This window comes from Carcharodon carcharias, chromosome 25 (genome assembly GCF_017639515.1).
Source record: "Carcharodon carcharias isolate sCarCar2 chromosome 25, sCarCar2.pri, whole genome shotgun sequence".
Classification (NCBI taxonomy): domain Eukaryota; kingdom Metazoa; phylum Chordata; class Chondrichthyes; order Lamniformes; family Lamnidae; genus Carcharodon; species Carcharodon carcharias.
In genome coordinates, this window is record NC_054491.1 from 13,750,573 (window position 1) to 13,767,807 (window position 17,235).

General features: G+C 45.0%; 2 protein-coding genes across 6 annotated transcripts in view; one reads left to right on the top strand and one right to left on the bottom strand.

Moving 5' to 3' along the window:
• LOC121269735 (dixin-like) overlaps nt 1-1,133 on the bottom strand; it is a 129,914-nt gene extending 128,781 nt beyond the window's left edge. The window contains exon 1 of one of the 2 annotated variants that reach the window (XM_041174605.1): nt 1,054-1,133. The gene's annotated coding sequence lies outside the window, so the exon portion shown is untranslated. Of the gene's footprint in view, nt 1-582; nt 657-1,053 lie in introns of those variants that run through there. The other variant, XM_041174606.1, reaches the window with a different exon arrangement.
• Nucleotides 409-17,107, top strand: LOC121269736. 4 transcript variants are annotated; one of them, XM_041174611.1, is made up of 6 exons: nt 409-520; nt 5,018-5,130; nt 5,222-5,388; nt 9,243-11,122; nt 11,506-11,610; nt 13,566-17,107. In XM_041174611.1, the coding sequence occupies exons 2-4, from the start codon at nt 5,026-5,028 to the stop codon at nt 10,645-10,647; spliced, it is 1,677 nt and encodes a 558-aa protein (XP_041030545.1). In that variant the 5' UTR covers nt 409-520; nt 5,018-5,025; the 3' UTR covers nt 10,648-11,122; nt 11,506-11,610; nt 13,566-17,107. The 4 variants fall into 4 exon arrangements, with proteins under 4 accessions (XP_041030545.1, XP_041030544.1, XP_041030547.1 ...); XM_041174610.1 differs by lacking the exon at nt 409-520 and adding an exon at nt 1,550-1,860; XM_041174613.1 differs by lacking the exons at nt 409-520; nt 5,018-5,130 and adding an exon at nt 1,550-1,860.
• Nucleotides 17,108-17,235: the final 128 nt, after the last annotated feature.

The following is a 17,235-nucleotide window of genomic DNA, read 5'->3' on the forward strand; positions in this document are numbered from 1 at the left end:
AACTGACAACACTCTATTTAGTTTGGTACACAAAATACCATTTAAATGAGCCACTTATCAGCACCCGTGAAACTGCGTTTTAGCAAGATGCTGCCCTCACAACCTAAAGGGCAAGGGGGAGAATTGGAAAAGAATTTTAAAAATAAGACCAATATGACTTAGTGCGACTAAATCGTACAGACAGACCAGATTCAATGTTCATTCAGCCTGCACTGGTTTAATTCACCGTCACCCAGGGCGGCAGCGAAACCGTGACCGATAGGGGAAGCATTCCCGGTTCAAAAAAAAAAGTGGGGGGGGGGGGGGGAGGGGGTAAGTCAATCAGGGTTTCTGGCATTTTTCTATTTCAATGCTATGATTCTTCGCTTGGAAAGCGCGTATGTGGATGCCGAGTGAGAGCGGTCTTCGCAAGGACTCGCGGTTGAATCACACCCAGCCGGCAGGCATTCCACCGACCAGGCACGGATCTCAGCCCGACGGTGACCACTTCAGCTGCCAACCCGCGCGCCGAAGGAAGGGGGTAAGTTGCAAAGATCGGAAACACCCTTCGTTCAGTCAGCGCCGCACCAATTAAATATTTACCAATTTCTCCGCAAAAGCGTGACCCGCAAACGCCGGGGACTCAGTTCAATCAATCAGCCGCAACAAAAAAAAAAGACAGTGCTGCAACCGCGTTGTTTCGACACCCAAAACTGTGGCCAATCGTTTCTCGAAGCAAAGGAAATTCAGTTGCGCGTCGATACTGTAAAGTCTCCCCTTTTCCCCTTCTCCTTCTTGACCACCAGGTTGTGGGCTTCGGGCCAGTTTATTTGTGACAGTGGTTTAAAACGGCAAGATGCTATTTTTCGGAGAGCCGGTGTTTGGGTCCGATTATTATCTTTCCCTTTCGGTGAAAAAAGTGTGAGAAAGCAGCACAAAGCCTGTTGCTCACCCACCCACCCATCCTGCCTGCCTGCCTTCCCCAGCAAACTGGGCCACTGGACAGTTCTGATTTGCAAAGTGTGTGTGTGTGTGTGTTTGCCTGGGAATAAGTTCGAAACTCGGGTCACTCACGTTAAAGATCCCCGGAGCTTTTCATCAGAAGCCGTGATGAATTACGTTATAATCATCAGATTTTTTTTTCTCTCTCTCTCTCTCTAAAAGATAAAAGCGGAATTAACTCTCGCTGGTATCAGTGTCGCAACGCAACTCCCCCTCCCCCCCACTCAGCGTGCCCGTTACCATGGCGACTCTTGCCAAGGGGGGAGGGGGAGGAGATCGGGCTGAGGGAGGACCCATTTCCCCCCAGATAGTCACTGCGCACGCGTGCCGTCCACACATATATATATATACACACACACACACACACACACACACACGTTGGTGGTGACTCTGTCCGACGAGCGCACGCGCGCCATCGACCGAAGTCGGTCGATTCTGCGCGCGCGCGCACGCGCGGTAGCTCGACTCCTGTTGCATCTACGCAGGCGTGGCCGCTAAACCGCCCCGTTTCAAACCGGCGCGCGCGCGCGCGCGCGCAGTCGGCAGCCTCTCCAGACCGTCTGGGTGGCTTCACTATAGAAGCTGCCATCTTATTCTGCAGCTGGTGGAAAAAAATCATAGTGTCTGTGTGTCTGTTGCCACCGCTGCTAAGATGGTCGCCAAGATCGCGGTGCGCAGTGGTTCACGGGTGTGCGGACCCATCGAAGGCTTAAGGAACTGGGCCTGCGCAAATGAGGTTGGGGCGCATGCGCCAATTAAAATTCGTGCCCGTTCAAAGCGCATGCGTAAAATGTCATCCCTGACTGAACCCTGAGGAAAGCAGTTACAGTAACGTTGTGTTAATTATTACCGTCTTTATCCAGTACGATTGTTTGCAAGGTGAGTCAGACTAATGTAATTTGTCGTGGAATATTCTTTCCAGCAGTCAAAGCTGTTTCCTCTGAAACAAAAATAAAAATACCTGGAAAAACTCAGCAGATCTGACAGCATCTGCGGAGAGGAACACAGTTAACGTTTCGAGTCCGTGTGACTCTTCATCAGAACTAAGTAAAAATAGAAGAGAGGTGAAATATAAGCTGGATTGGGGGGGGGGGAGGGGAGGGGGACAGGTGGAGCTGGATAGAGAGCCAGTGATAGGTGGAGATAACCAAAAGATGTCATAGACAAAAGGACAAAGAGGTGTTGAAGTTGGTGATATTGTCTAAGGAATGTGCTAATTAAGGGTAGAAAGCAGGACAAGCAAGGTACAGATAGCCCTAGTGGGGGTGAAGGGATCGAAATAGGTTAAAAGGTAGAGATAAAACAATGGATGGAAATACATTTAAAAATAATGGAAATAGGTGGGGAAAGAAAAACATGTATAAATTATTCGAAAAAGGGGGTGGAGACGGAGGAGAGAGTTCAGTTGTTGAACTCAAAAGTCCGGATGGCTGTTAAGTGCCTAGTCGGAAGATGAGGTGCTGTTCCTCCAGTTTGCGTTGAGCTTCACTGGAACAATGCAGCAGGCCAAGGACAGACACGTGGGCATGAGAGAGCAGGGAGGTGTGTTGAAATGGCAAGCGACAGGGTGGTCTGGGTCACGCTTGTGGACAGACTGAAGGTGTTCCACAAAGCGGTCTCACAGTCTGCGTTTGGCCCCTCCAATGTAGAGGAAACCGCATTGGGAGCACGAACTTATTAGACAAAATTGACAGAAGTGCAAGTGAAATGCTGCTTCACTTGAACTTCCCCCCTCTTCACCATCCAAGGGCCCAAACACTCCTTTCAAGTGAAGCAACATTTCACTTGCACTTCCCTCAATTTCGTCTAATGCATTCACTGCTCCCAATGCAGTTTCCTCTACGTTGGAGAGGCCAAACGCACACTGTGTGACTGCTTTGTGGAACACCTTCAGTCTGTTTGCAAGCATGACCCAGACCTCCCTGTCGCTTGCCATTTCAACACACCTCCCTGCTCTCATGCCCACATGTCCGTCCTTGGCCTGCTGCAGTGTTCCACTGAAGCTCAACGCAAACTGGAGGAACAGCACCTCATCTTCCGACTAGGGACTTTACAGCCTTCCGGACTGAATATTGAGTTCAACAACTTTAGATCATGAAATCTCTCCTCCATCCCCACCCACTTTCCAATCCCCCCTTTTTTCCAATAATTTATATGGATTTTTCTTTTCCCACCTATTTCCATTATTTTTAAATTGTTTCCATCCATTGTTTTATCTCTACCTTCTAGGCTATTTCGATCCCTTCCCCCCCCCCCCCCCACCCCACCCCACTAAGGCTATCTGTACCTTGCTTGTCCTGCTTTCTACCCTTAATGTCACCTATTAGCACATTTCTTAGCTAATATCAACACCTCTTTGTCCTTTTGTCTATGACATCTTTTGGCAATCTCCACCTATCACCGGCCCTCTATCCAGCTCTTCCTGTCCCACCCCACTCCCTAAACCAGCTTATATTTCACCTCTTTTCTATTTTTCCTTAGTTCTGTTGAAGAGTCACATGGACTCAAAACGTTAACTGTATTCCTCTCCGCAGATGCTGTCAGACCTGTTGAGTTTTTCCAGGTATTTTTATATTTGTTTTTGTTTTGGGTTTCCAGCATCCGCAGTTTTTTGCTTTTATCTTACTTTTTCCCCTGAATCTGATTTCTGATGTGAATTCATTTCCATCCACTGTATTTTTAAACTCTGCGTTCCACCAAGTCCTCGCTGCTGTTGTCAATGCTGCTGTCTTTTTTATTATTCGTTCATGGGATGTGAGCATCACTGTCTGGGTCAGCATTTATTGCTCATCTCTAGCTGCCCATGAGAAGGTGGTGCTGAGCTGCCTTCTTGAACCGCTACAGTCCCTGTGGTGTAGGTACACCCAAGTGCTTATAGGAAAGGAGTTTCAGGATTTTGACCCAGCGACAGTGAAGGAACAGTGATATATTTCCAAGTCAGGATGATGTGCAACTTAGAGGGGAATTTGCAGGTGGTGATGTTCCTTTGTATCTGTTGCCCTTGTCCTTCGAGATGGTAGCGGTTATGCTTTTGGAAAGTGCTGTCTAAGGAACCTTGGTGAATTCCTGCAGTGCATCTTGTAGATGGTATGCACTGCTGCCACTGTTTGTCATTGGTGGAGGAAGTGAATGTTTGTGGGTCTGGTGCCAATTATGTGGGCTGCTTTGTCCTGGATGATTTCAAGTTTCTTGAGTGTTGTTGGACCTGCACTCATCCAGGCAAGTGGAGAGTATTGCATCACACTCCTGACTTGTGCCTTGTAGATGGTGGATAGGCTTTGGTAAGTGAGGAGGTGAGTTACTCGTCACAAAATTCTTAGTCTCTGAGCTGCCCTTGTAGCCACAGTATTTATATGGCTGATCCAGTTCAGTTTTTGGTCAATGGTAACCCCAGGATGTTGATAGCAGAGGAGTCAGCAATGGTAATGCCATTGAATGTCAAAGGGCGATGGTTAGATTCTCTCTTGTTGAAATGGTCATTGCCTGACGCTTGTGTGGTATGAATGTTATTTGCCACTTGTCGGCCCAAACCTGGATATTGCCCAGTTCTTGCAGCATTTGGACATGGACTGCTTCAGTATCTGAGGAGTTGCGAATGGTGCTGAACATTGTGCAATCATCAGTGAACATCTCCATTTCTGACTTTATGATGGAAGGAGGTTAATTGATGAAGCAGCTGAAGATAGTTGGGCCTAGGAAACTAACCTAAGGAACTCTTGCAGTGATGTCCTGGAACTGAGATAATTGACTGCCAACAATTACAACCACCTGTCTTTGTGCTGTGTATGACTCCAACCAACCTTTAATGATTGGAGCCAGGTTAAGTTTTTAAATGTCATTTGTATTAGCATTTGTCTCGATGTGCGTTGCTGTTGCCCAACCCCCAACCGTGTGCTCCTGGATTATCAGCTTTACTTGCCTACAATATGTTCCAGGGCTAGGAACTGTGTTCCTGCCGTATGGTCCATTGTACTTCTCTTCTCTTTCTGTGGAGTACCTTGTGTGTCCCTCATCTTCCCATCTGATTGACTTGCAGCCTTCCTGATGGCTACTTCAATGGATACAACTGAGAAGTTCCTCGCCACCTTCACAACCCTGGAGTTTGAGAGTTATGAGGATTTCAGCAGTAAATTGGAGACGTTTCAGCAGGTAACATGGCAGGCACCTGCTATAGTGAGCCTTGCTTTGTTTCACTGTGTTAATGATGCTCTTTAAATGTAAGTTTTTGTTGTGGTTACAGGTAACGGGGAGCCTGTACCAGAAAGTAAGCACCCATACGCTCAAGAGGGAGAACAAGAGACGGCGAATCCAAGTCCCCAGCCGCTTTAAGTATGCCTCAGTGAAGCTGCACTGTGTCCACTATGGGCAGCCACGCATCCGTTCCACTGGAGTGAGACCTAATCAAAGGTAGGCAGTACTGTTGGTAAGTTTTCTGCTGTGCAGTGTGTTGGCCCTATATTGCAGCGTTTGATTTGAGAAAACACTTGTCAACTATTGGAATTAACAGCACAACTTTTGCTTTGGAACCAAATTGCTGCTTAATGATATTGCTTGTGGAGGCATGTTTCTCCTCGTACGAATATTGGCACTGAATGACTGGGTTGTAGAGGAAGACATTGGCCAGCTGTGGAAAGGATTGCCACTATTGGTGTGCATCAAGTTAAGGTAATCTTTACAACACCAATATATCTCCACATTGAGATGCTGTGTCCACAAAACGGCATGCATGCAGCCCCTCCCTGGCATACAATCTGTGTTGGCTCCAGAATGCAGCAGGGGCTGGTGAGCCATGCCCACTGGAAGTGGCTGGCTGTAGCATTGACACCTTTTCACTTCTAAACAGGTGTGCATAGTGCCTGAAGCACTGGCACGACAGAATTCCAAGTCCCTTATATGTTGAGCCGGATATACAGTAAGCCCTTGCTTTAAGTCTCCCTGTTTAACCTGGTTTCATTTTAAAGTCGTTTATTCTTTAGTGTCTGTTTCTGCAATTTAAGTTGTGTTACAACCATTTCCTTAAAGTGGCCTGTGAACTAAGAATTTGTGTGTCTGTGTATGTAGCCACCTTTTAATTTGAGTAATTCAATTTAAAAATAACCCAGCAGACAAGCTTTAAACAAGATAAATGTTAGTTTATTACAACACTAATGCTGAAAGTTATTTAAGTAAAAGTATGCAGACAAAAGGGAAAAAAGAACTTAAAAGGTGAGATTTCAAATAGTCTCTATGCAATATCATTGCTGGCCCATTGCTCGAATTCCTTTGTTCTGAAGTGAAGAAATCGAAACTTAAGGTCAATTTAGCAGCTGCAATGGCTTCTGCAGTCAACCAGTCAGTGTTTGCCTTTTTCAGGTAGACTCAGCTGATTTTTAGGAGAGAAAGAAGGTTTCCTGTTCCACAATCACAGAATTAGTGGGGAACTTCCAGATTGCCCGAAATCTGTCGGCAGAGCAGTGCTTGATTTCTTATTACCTTCCTCTTCATCCTTCCATGGTCAGGAACCCTCTCTGAACTTCTTCCTGGGGTTCTGCACAAAAAATGGCTGTTCACAAGCCACACTTTATACAGTTCCAAAGCTCAAGATGGCTCAAAATAAACGTTTGAGGACTCTGGGTCTATACTCGATGGAGTTTAGAAGGATGAAGGGGGGATCTGATTGAAACTTACAGAATACTGAAAGGCCTGGATAGAGTGGACATGGGGAAGATGTTTCCATTAGTAGGAGAGACTAGGACCCGAGGGCACAGCCTCAGAGTAAAGGGAAGACCTTCTAGAACAGAGATGAGGAGAAACTTCTTTAGCCAGAGAGTGGTGAATCTATGGAATTCATTGCCACAGAAGGCTGTGGAGGCCAGGTCATTGATTGTATTTAAGACCCAGATAGATAGGTTCTTGATTAGTAAGGAGATCAAAGGTTACAGGGAGAAAGCGGGAGAATGGGGTTGAGAAACTTATCAGCCATGATTAAATGGCAGAGCAGACTCGATGGGCCGAATGGCCTAATTTCTGCTCCTATGTCTTATGGCGCTATCCCAAGCTGTCAAATCATGCTTCCATATGAGGTATTGGATTAATCCCAATCTGGGGGCATGTTCCTGTTCGTTGTCTTTTTAGCCGAGGTAATTAACCTTTTGAATGTCCCAGGCATTAACTTGAATGGATAAAAGCAAAATACTGCAGATGCTGGAAATCTGAAACAAAAAATAAAATGCTGGAAAAACTCAGCAGGTCTGACAGCATCTGTGGAGAGAGAAACAGAGTTGATGTTTCAAATCCTTATAACCCTTCAGAGCTTTTTGTCCTTTTATTCATTACATCTCTGTCAATCCCTCCTTTGCCCCCACCTATCGCTGGCTTTCTATCCAGCTTCACCTGCTACACCCCCGTTAAACAATATAAATTTCATCACATTTCTACTTCTCTCTCGCTCTGAAGAAGGGTCAGACGGACTCAAAACGTCAACTCTGTTTCTCTCTCCGCAGATGCTGTCAGACCAGCTGAGTTTTTTCCAGCATTTTATCTTTTTGTTTGTTTTTAACTTGAATGGTTCCCATTCTCCCAGGTTTAAGGAGCTAGTCACAACTCCAGGGAAGCTGCAACAAGTTTCTGTTTATCCTTGTAGAAATGCAAATTGAATTTCAAATGTCTTCTGGATATGTCTACCTGCAATGCACTTGAAGCCTTCTAGAGCTCGACCACATTGCAATTGAAAAAGGTTCAGGTGACTTTTGACAGCTATCTTTAAGGCTCTATGTCTCCATTTAAAAGGATGATTATTTTACAAAAGTCTATAGTTTCACAACAACATGTTCATGATGGTTGTGATTTCCATTGTTACATCATCATCACCATTAGCAGAGCAATAGAACAGTGTTGTCTGGAGGTTTGTCCGCAACTTCAGGATTTGGCATGGGAAATTTGCAGATCAGTCCCACTCTTGCTCTGCGCTGCCCCACTCCCTGGCTTGCTCACTGCCTCGCTTTAAACTCAAAAATCAGTTTGCTGATTCCACATCCAGGTAATGGAAATGGGGAGAGAACTGCTGGGTGGTTGGGGAGGTGGGGGAGTGGCTGACTTGGGGTTGGAGGGCAGTTGGGGTGTAGGGAAGAGGGTCATTTAGAGGGGGCTTATGGGGTGGTGTTTTGGAGAGGCTTGCGGAGTGGAGGTGGGGGGAAGGCTCACTGTGGACAGGTGGTCAGAGAGCAGGAAGAGACTCACTGTGGAACCTAACTCCAGCTTATACATTAACTGTTATAAAAAAATATGATTCACTTAATTTGTTTCTCCTAAAATTGCATTTTAAAAGAACGTAACTAGGATGTTGTGAGGAATTACCGTACCATGATGTCATTGGGTGTGCTTAATTTCTTCGTCTTAAGGACACCACAGTGCTAACATCATGGCTAGCTCATGTAAAGCCAGGCAGGAAACCTTGCATTGCGAGAGTAATGGGTACAATTGGCTGGCACTGAATCATGAGTGGAGCAGTGAAAGGTGTGACACAGGCAATAATTGGCCTGAAGCGACAGCGGCAAAATGTTGTGCACAAGGAGCCACAGCTTAAGTGACTGATTTATTCCATCACTCAGTTGTGTTTCCAGTTGGTTATATTAGTGGGTTTAGTGCTTCATGACCTTGAGCAGATCTGTGGCAAGACTGTGCGTCGTACCTGATTGGAGGGCATGGATGGGTAGATTTTGGAGGTTGCCCAGAAGTCATGGTTGGGACATTAGAATAGTAAATTGGGTTGAGTGAACAATGAAATCGGAGAGGGCCTAAACAAACCGATGTACAGAGTGAATGAACTGAAGGTCCAGCAGTTTTAAAGGAGCGCCAAACATTAAATGGATTTCAATTCTGTCATGGAATAAATGAGCCAAGTGAAGAACATGAGTGTCAACCTGCAAAATCTAGTTTGTGTGACACAACATGACCACATCGTAACCACATCTGCAGTGAAAGTCTGTGTCTTGAGGAACTCGGCTCTAAATTGTTGAGCTGTAGCCTGAACTGCTGACACTGTGCAGTTTATTAGGGAGGTTCGCTCCTGTCTGGAAACAGAGTTCAGACGTCTCCTCATAGCCAGGAAAGAATTTGGAGTTATGGGCAGTGCAGGGGAAACCTTGCCACGGTCTGCATGATAACCATTGACACCACTAGGGGTGGATGAGGTTCTGCTGACGGTTTGAGAAGTTTGAACTCAAAATGCAGAGACATTTTGATCTCTGGAGTGCTCATTGACTTCCTGCATTATGTTTCAGGTATCTCGCCATGGGCTGCAAAGCCTTCATCACAGTAAAGTTCGTTGGGAGCAAGAATAGGCTGTGTGTCACTGCCTACCATCTTGTGCATACCGGCCATGTCCTGGATCCACAACGTTTACACTTCTATGCAAGACGACGGCAACTGAACCAGGATGAAAGGAAGAAGGTCGAAGAGTTGGTCAAGTTGCAGACTGGGAACAAGCAGCTGAAGGATTTTATCCAGCAGACATTCAATAAGACTGTAACGCTACGTGACATCAGAAATCTAAAGACCCAGCTCAAAGCAAGGGGTGACAGCATGGATTCAGTCCGTGACACATTGGTTTTCCACAATAAGGCCCTCGATCAGGAAAGTTCCTATCCGATGTTTTTGCACAGAGCCTCTCTCAGACATGTTGCAGAGGCACCGGCTGATCTCCAGTCATTCAATGCAGGGCTCACCAGCTACACAGTGAAACTGGTGCATCAAGATCATAGCCGCCTCCATCAAGTGAGTGTCGAGCAGCAGAATGTGACTGCACGTTCTGCTGCCAGGCAGTACACACTGAAGATACATGATGGCCAACCTATTTGCTGCTGTAAATTCTCCATTCAGACTTCGTTGCCCTGCAAACATGCTATTGCTGTGCAGAGGCATCTCGGCTTATCTTTGGAGCAACTCATTCCCAACTGTCTACGGCGAGCACCTCAGTCACCCATGGCGGCACATATGGCAGCTGCCATTGCGATTAGAGAGGACCGGCCAAGGCTCCTCAGCATCAATGAAAAATACTGTTTACTTTCAGACCAGTTGCACAGTTTGGGGTGCACCATTATGCAGAGTGGAACAGTGAATTTCTGGCGGCACCTGGACTGCCTAGATCGTCAGATTCATTACTGGGAGCAACTGGAGTGGCTGGAACGTCAGAATCACTGCTGGCAACGAGGACTGCCAGATGAGATGAAATGCCTTGAAGGTGCTCGGCTAAGTAATGTGACAGACAATTGGAGAGAGGCACTTCTGAATGGAGATGGGTCCCACATTCCAAATCATGCTAGTTTTCCTGCACAGTTCACAGAGGGTCAGGAGGACATCATCGTCATGCCACCATCCCAGGGTGAGAAAGATCGTACCCCCTGGCCTACTGAGCTGATGGACCATACGTATGCCTATTTGTACCCAATTCCACTTCCCTCACCTGAGGAGCTCTCTTCTCCATGTCATTTTACACTGGATCCTAACCTCTGGCCTACTGAACTGATGGACCATCCATACGCCTGCCTGTACCAGGCTCCACTTCCCTCACCTGAGGAGGCCTCTTCTCTGTGTCCTGTTACAGTGGGAGAGCCAGACACCTCGCTGATCACAGCAATGGGCACTGATGCACAAACATCTGCCTCCACAGAAACAACCCACTCATGAAACAACCATATAGAGCTTCGTGATTGACAGTAGCCATCTGTAAAGCAGCGAGGACGGTCAAAGGGATCATGTGCTTGGGGAACATTTGATATTAAGAGGTAGCACACAGGAAGAACATGGCATACAGTGTCCAGTGGCAGTGCAACCATGAATGCTCTCGCTGATTCCACAATTGCTGGAATGGAACAGCATCCTCACTGTGCTCCTACTTTGGCACCTGGTTCAGTAATGCCTCCTTTGAATGATTCTTACTCTAGTTCTCCAATATCAGCAGTACCTGGCCCCTCTCTGTCCCTATAATTTTCAGCCCCATACTCTTCTGAGAAGAGCAACAAGGACTATGAGGATGCCTGAGGCACAGTGACACCAGGGTGGCGGTGAGGAGGGCGCCGAGGTGAGCGGGAGGCAAGAGGGAACCTGTTGTCAGCAACAAGAAGTATTTTGAGCACGTCGGGAGGCAAACAGCCATCAGAATGTAAGTGAAAGAAGTTTGAAATGTTGCTAAGTACCTAGTTTTGCAGTTATGTGATTACAACGGATCTGTGATTTTAATGATTTCCATTGAATTTCCATTTTTACTTTACAGCCGCATACACCCTCTAGCGCTCGGACTGATGCACCGGTACACGTGCTCCTCCAGCTTCCCATACTTGCTGCTAATAGGGTCGCTAGTGAGATGCAGTTGAGCCATTTATCTGTTGCCTCTCACGATTAATTTCTGTCCCATAATTTTTTAATCTCACGCTTTCATTGGACCGCACAGCTATCAAAAGGAAAACATATGCTTAAGATAAATGGTTCATTTAAGTAAGAATATTCAAACACACTTGTTTCTAACTTTGGGTTTCTCCAATGTAGGTGATGAATGAAATGTTTAAGCCCTTCCTGACCACCTCCCTCAGTGGTGTGGCCCTGGTTCCACTTTGCCTGTCAGTAGAGTGCCTTTCACAGCTGGACTGCAAGGTAAAGTAAAGCACCTATTGCCTCTCTGTTATGTTTACCCCCACAAAGTGGGTACGAGGTCCCTTGAAGTTCCGCATTAGAGCTTGAGGCACACACACACACACACACACACACACACCTCTGATGCAAAGTGTGACAGCCAGCAGCTGGATGCCACATTGATGAGGGGTTAGTGGCATACACCTAATGTTTCCCAAGAATAGGCAGATTATGACATCAAAAGCAAGTAAGACTGATCTGATCCCAGCGCTGCCGTTTTGGAGCAACAGCTTTAAACTGCATCCTCTCTTCTTAGCCTCGCACAGCTGAACATGAGTTCAGCAGCACAGAGTCCTCACTCGCTCCAGCCCTTGCCTCCGCCACTGTTTAAAGTGATAAGAAGCTACTTGCAGCTTAGTTGCTGGCTTATTTCTTCTGGCTGTTGCTGCAATTCAACTGGTTTTGGGTTCTTCCTTTAATTGGTTTTAATTATCTGATTATGTAGTGACACTGCTTTAATTGTTTGAAGTTCGGGCCAATGAATTATGAAATCTTAAGTTGAAATCAATGAGAGCGGTAATCATGTCTGGAATTGGATACCATTACAAATCTAATGCACAGAAAAGAAAGGAGAGACTTGCAAGAGAAACCGAGGTGAAAAAGTGGGCCAGAACTTTGCTTCTAGTTGGCATCAAGAGGAGCACTGAAGAAAATGCAACTAATGTCATGGCAAACTTTCATCTAAAATTGCAATCTACTTCTAGTGCTTTGGATATCAAAGACAAACGTTGTACAAATAGGGAAAAGGATGAAACAAATGTGGAAGAAATGGTATTAGTTGCATCCGCACCCCTCTGCCAAACCCCAGACTGCATAGTTTATTGATATAGCTATGCTTCCTGATGCTCTAACCAACAGATTGAGGGCCAACTCAAAAAAAATCCTCAATCACAACCTATTCAAACCTGTTCAGACTCTAGAGGCCACTCATTTCCATTATCAGTTTTCCAAGTGAAAAGACCAAATGGTGAAGTTAAGAAACGAGACTGGCTGATATTTCACCCTCAAAGTGTTCATTGTTTTGCTTCCATGTCACAGCATAGGCATCTCAGGCATTCAATACCTCTTCCTTAGCAACTTGTGGGTTTGGTAGATTCCACATGGAAAAAGTTCCATAATCGCCTTCCAGAGCATGAAATTAGCACACATCATAAAAAAGGTGTTATTTCAAATGGAGCCTGTTGGAAATACTTTTGGCAGGCAAATTTGGCTTTGGTGATCAGTTAATACAAAGCATTCAATCTGAAACAAATAAATGAAGAGTAGTACTCAAGAAAATCCTGTCATCATTACCATAGGAGCAAAAGAGGACCTTCTTTACAGGGTGAGGTCAAACAGAATAGGTGGTGATAATAATGGTAATTTTCTTGTTCTAATTGAGCTTTTGTCTTGTCATAACCTGGTTCTTCATAAACATGCAACTAAGGGGATAGAAGCTTAGAAACGAGGAAAGCATCTCCAGGCTCACTCTTTAAGCTAGCCTTCACGAAATGGATTTATTCATCTATGTGCTAAGAAGGTCAAGCCTTTCACCTTAAGGGAATCTGAAAATGTATTCTTTAGTAATGGCCACACCAGAGGTGTCACACATGGAGCAAAGTACATTTATCTTGAGATACTTAACTAATGCTTCTGACGAGTGCAAAATTCAAGAGCCGTTTTATTCATCCGCTGATGACAATTGGAATAAGTAACAATGTTATTCCATTTGAAGACTGTAGAGGTCAGGGCTATGATAGTGCCAGTAACAATTCTGGTCCTTACGACAGCGTAATTTCAGGAGGAAAAATTGTCCTTTGCACCTTATCCCCTAGTGGCTGCCATTCTCTAAATTTGGTTTTGATTCTGTTTGTTGCAAAGAGGTAATGACTTTTTTTGGAATGGTGCAAACTGTCTTAAGTTCTCTATTCCTCCAGGCCAAAAAGGTGGAAGATTCTCAAGAGACACATTGATGCATCGCTTCATGGTTTATCAAGGACTCGTTGGAAAGTCAGGGTCGCCAGTGTCCAGCCCTCTTGCCCGTCGTTGGCCAGCTATTCACGTCGCCCTCAAAGAAATCTCGAAATTGAAGAGTTTGATAGCCAAGGCCAAGATGGAACTGATTGATGCTATCAGTTATGTGTCATCTTTCCAATGTGTCTCGATGGCAGCTTCAGGTTTAAAATTTTGAATACAATAGACCAGTGTCTCGGGGAGCGATGGAGGTTCTCGGACTGGGGGAGGGCGTCCGAATCCTGAAGCCTGATGCCCCAGGTGGGGCAGCTTCCTTCCTAACCAGGGCCACGGTTCCTCTCACCCCAGGATGTTAAACCCACTGCCACTGCCCTTACTGGAGCGCAAATCCAGTGACATCTTTCTGCCTACTGGCCGGCTCCGCTCTTCTCCATCACCGCTGCAACCTCCCCAGCCAACGAACACAACAACAAGGGTTTTAAACCTGAGCCTGCCATTCCGACCAGCCTCTCCCACTGCCCAATGTCTAACAACTGTTTACCTGGAGTATGTCATTACCAGGCCAGCAATGCTCCGGAGTTTATTTCCATTTCTTCACTGAACAGGTGAGCAACGCCATCTTTCTAATTGGCAGCTGCCTGACCTATCACTGGCAGTGACGTATCACTTGCACATGCATTAAAGCTGAACACCAAGATTGCTCTGTGCGTGCATTGTGTTGGCATCGGACGCAATCCGGCAATAAAGATCTCTAACTGGGTTGAGTGGGGGGATGAGATTGTGTATAGTTTTTGATAGTTATTAATTTTAAAGTAAAGTGGGCTGTGGGGAAGATCACCTGATCTGATGTACCCAGGCATTTGAAGACAAAGTCTTGCATTTATATAGCACCTTGCACAAGCACAGAACATCCCAAAGTGCTTTACAGTCAACGAAGTACTTCTGAAGTCTCGTCACTGTTGTAATGTCGGAAATACCACAACCAATTTACACACAGCAAGCTCCCACAAACAACAATGTGATAATGATCTGATAATCTGTTCTTTTGTAATGTTGATTGAGGGTAAATATTGGCAAGGATGCCAGGAGGATCTCCCCTGCTATTCTTAACTAGTGCCGAGGGATGTTTTGCATTCACCTGAGAGGACAGATGGGACCTTGGTTTAATGACTCATCCAAAATATGGCACCTCTGACAGAAGCATTCCATCTGGACTGCAATGGAGTGTCAGTCTTAAATTTTGCACTCAAGTTTTGGAGTGGAACTCACAGCTTAGTTTTTCATGAAAGGCTATTTTTGAGCATGAGGTGGTGCATATTCATAGTAGGAATAAAGGGGCCTTGAAAAATAAGTCTAAATAAGGTAGAGGAGCAAAGGGATCTATGGGGTACAGATTCACAGACCATTAAAAATTGCAACAAGGCTATAAAAATGCAAACAAAGCACTGGGTTTCATTTCCAGAGGGATAGTATTTTTTAAAAAAGCATCTTCCTTTGTGCTGAGTATGACTCCAACCAGTGGAGAGTTTTTCCCCTAATTCCAATTGACTTCAATTTTGCTAGGGTCTCTTTGTGTCATACTCGGTCAAATGCAGCCTTTCTGCCAAAGGCAGCCACTCTGACTGACTTCAGCTCTGGAATTCAGCTCTTTGTACATTTTTGACCAAGGCTGTAATGAGGTCTGGAGCCAAGTGGCTCTGATGGAACCCATCATTGAGCAGGCTAATGCCACTGTCAATGCCATTTCCATCAATGTGTTCAGATTAAGAGTCAACTGATGGGGCAGTAATTGATCTGATTGAATTTGTGGACAGGACATACCTGGGCAATTTCCCACATTGTTGGGTACATGCCAATGTAGTAGCTATGCTGAAACAACTCGGCTAGGGGCACTGCTAGTTCTGGAGTACAAGTCTTCAGTACTATTCTCAGGACAGACTCTCTTAGTTAAAAATGGCAAGCTGATAAACATCTGTCAAATAATAACCAGGATCTGATAAATTTAAATATGTGACTGTTTAATTCAAAAATTGCTAACAAACACACTGAATATTTGTGTTGAAACCAAGTAGGTTTGACCACTCCCCCTGAACACTTGTATTTCAGACAAACCAACTAATTATGGTAACAGAATAACCCCCTTGTGAACTGTGAAGAGGATAAATAGTGTAGAACTTCAAAGGGACATGGACAAGTTGGTGGAATGGACAGACAGGTGGCAGATGACATTCAATGCAGAGAAATGTGAGGCGATTCGTTTTGGTAAGAAGAACATGCAGAGACAATATAAGATAAAGGGATACAACTCTAAAGGGGCTGGAGAAGCAGAGGGGCCTGGATGTATATGTGCATAATTCATTGAAAGTGGCAGGAAAGGTTGAGAGAATAGTTAAAAAAGCATATCGTGCTCTGAGCTTTATTAATTGGGGCATAGTGCAAGAGCAGGGAAATTTTGTTGAATTTATATAAGTCACTAGCTCAGCCTGAGCTGGAATATTGCGTCCAGTTCAGGATGCTGCACCTTAGGAAGGATGTGAAGGCATTAGAGAGAGTGCAGAATAGGTTCACAAGAATAATTCCAGGGATGAGGAACTTCAGTTATGCAGATAGAAAAATCTTTTTTACACAGCGAGTGGTTAGGGTTTGGAATGTACTGCCTGAGCATGTGGTGGAGGCAGCTTCAACTGAAGCATTCTAAAGGGAATTAGACTGTATTCTAAAAAGGAAGAATGCAGTACTTGCAACTGGGGAGGGTGGTTAGGTTACGTTGTCTAATAGAGTGAGCACTATTAAACTTTGCAATCCTTTGGCACCTTTGAGAGAGTGCTGCATTGTTGACAGTTGCTGTCTTTCAGATGAGGCACTAAGCCACAGAAAAAAGGTAAATAATCTATCTTATTTGCTGTTGCATAAGAACATAAATCTGAGCAGGAGTTGACCATACTGCCCATCAAGCCAGCTCACTGTTCGATATGATTATGGCTGGTTTTCAGCTTCAACTCCACGTTCCTTCCCAATCCCCATATGTCTTGATTTCCTGAGACCAAAAATCTGTCTATCTCAACCTTGAATATACTACATGATGGAGCATCCACAACCCTTTGGGTTAGAGAATGCCAGTGATTCACAACCCTTTGATTGAAGAAATGTCTCTTCATTTCAGTCCTAAGTGATCGGCCCCTTATCCTGAGACTGTGCCTTCATGTTCTGCATTCCCCAGCCTTGGGAAACAAAGCCTGTGTCTACCCTGTCACGATGTTTGGGGGTGAGTGTGGCAGGGGGTGCTGGAGACGGTGTCTTGCTGTCTGCTGCATTGACCACACTTCAGATGTCTTTGACTGTGTGAAATGCTACAGAATGTCATGAGGTGATGTGTACATCCAAATTCTTTAATTTTTAAGTAATAAAGTTCATTGCAGTCTTTTTAAGTAATGGGAGATTTGTATGAAGTGTGATTTTATGTAAAATATTTATTTAAAAAAAAATAAAATGCCTTGTCCTTCAAGTGTTTTTTATCCTTATTGAGCTTACAGGATTCCTGTGGAATCTCTATAATGGTGCACTAGCGAATTGCATGATGTTTGACCATTTTGGGGCATTTGTATTAATGTATTGGGACACTACTCTCATTGA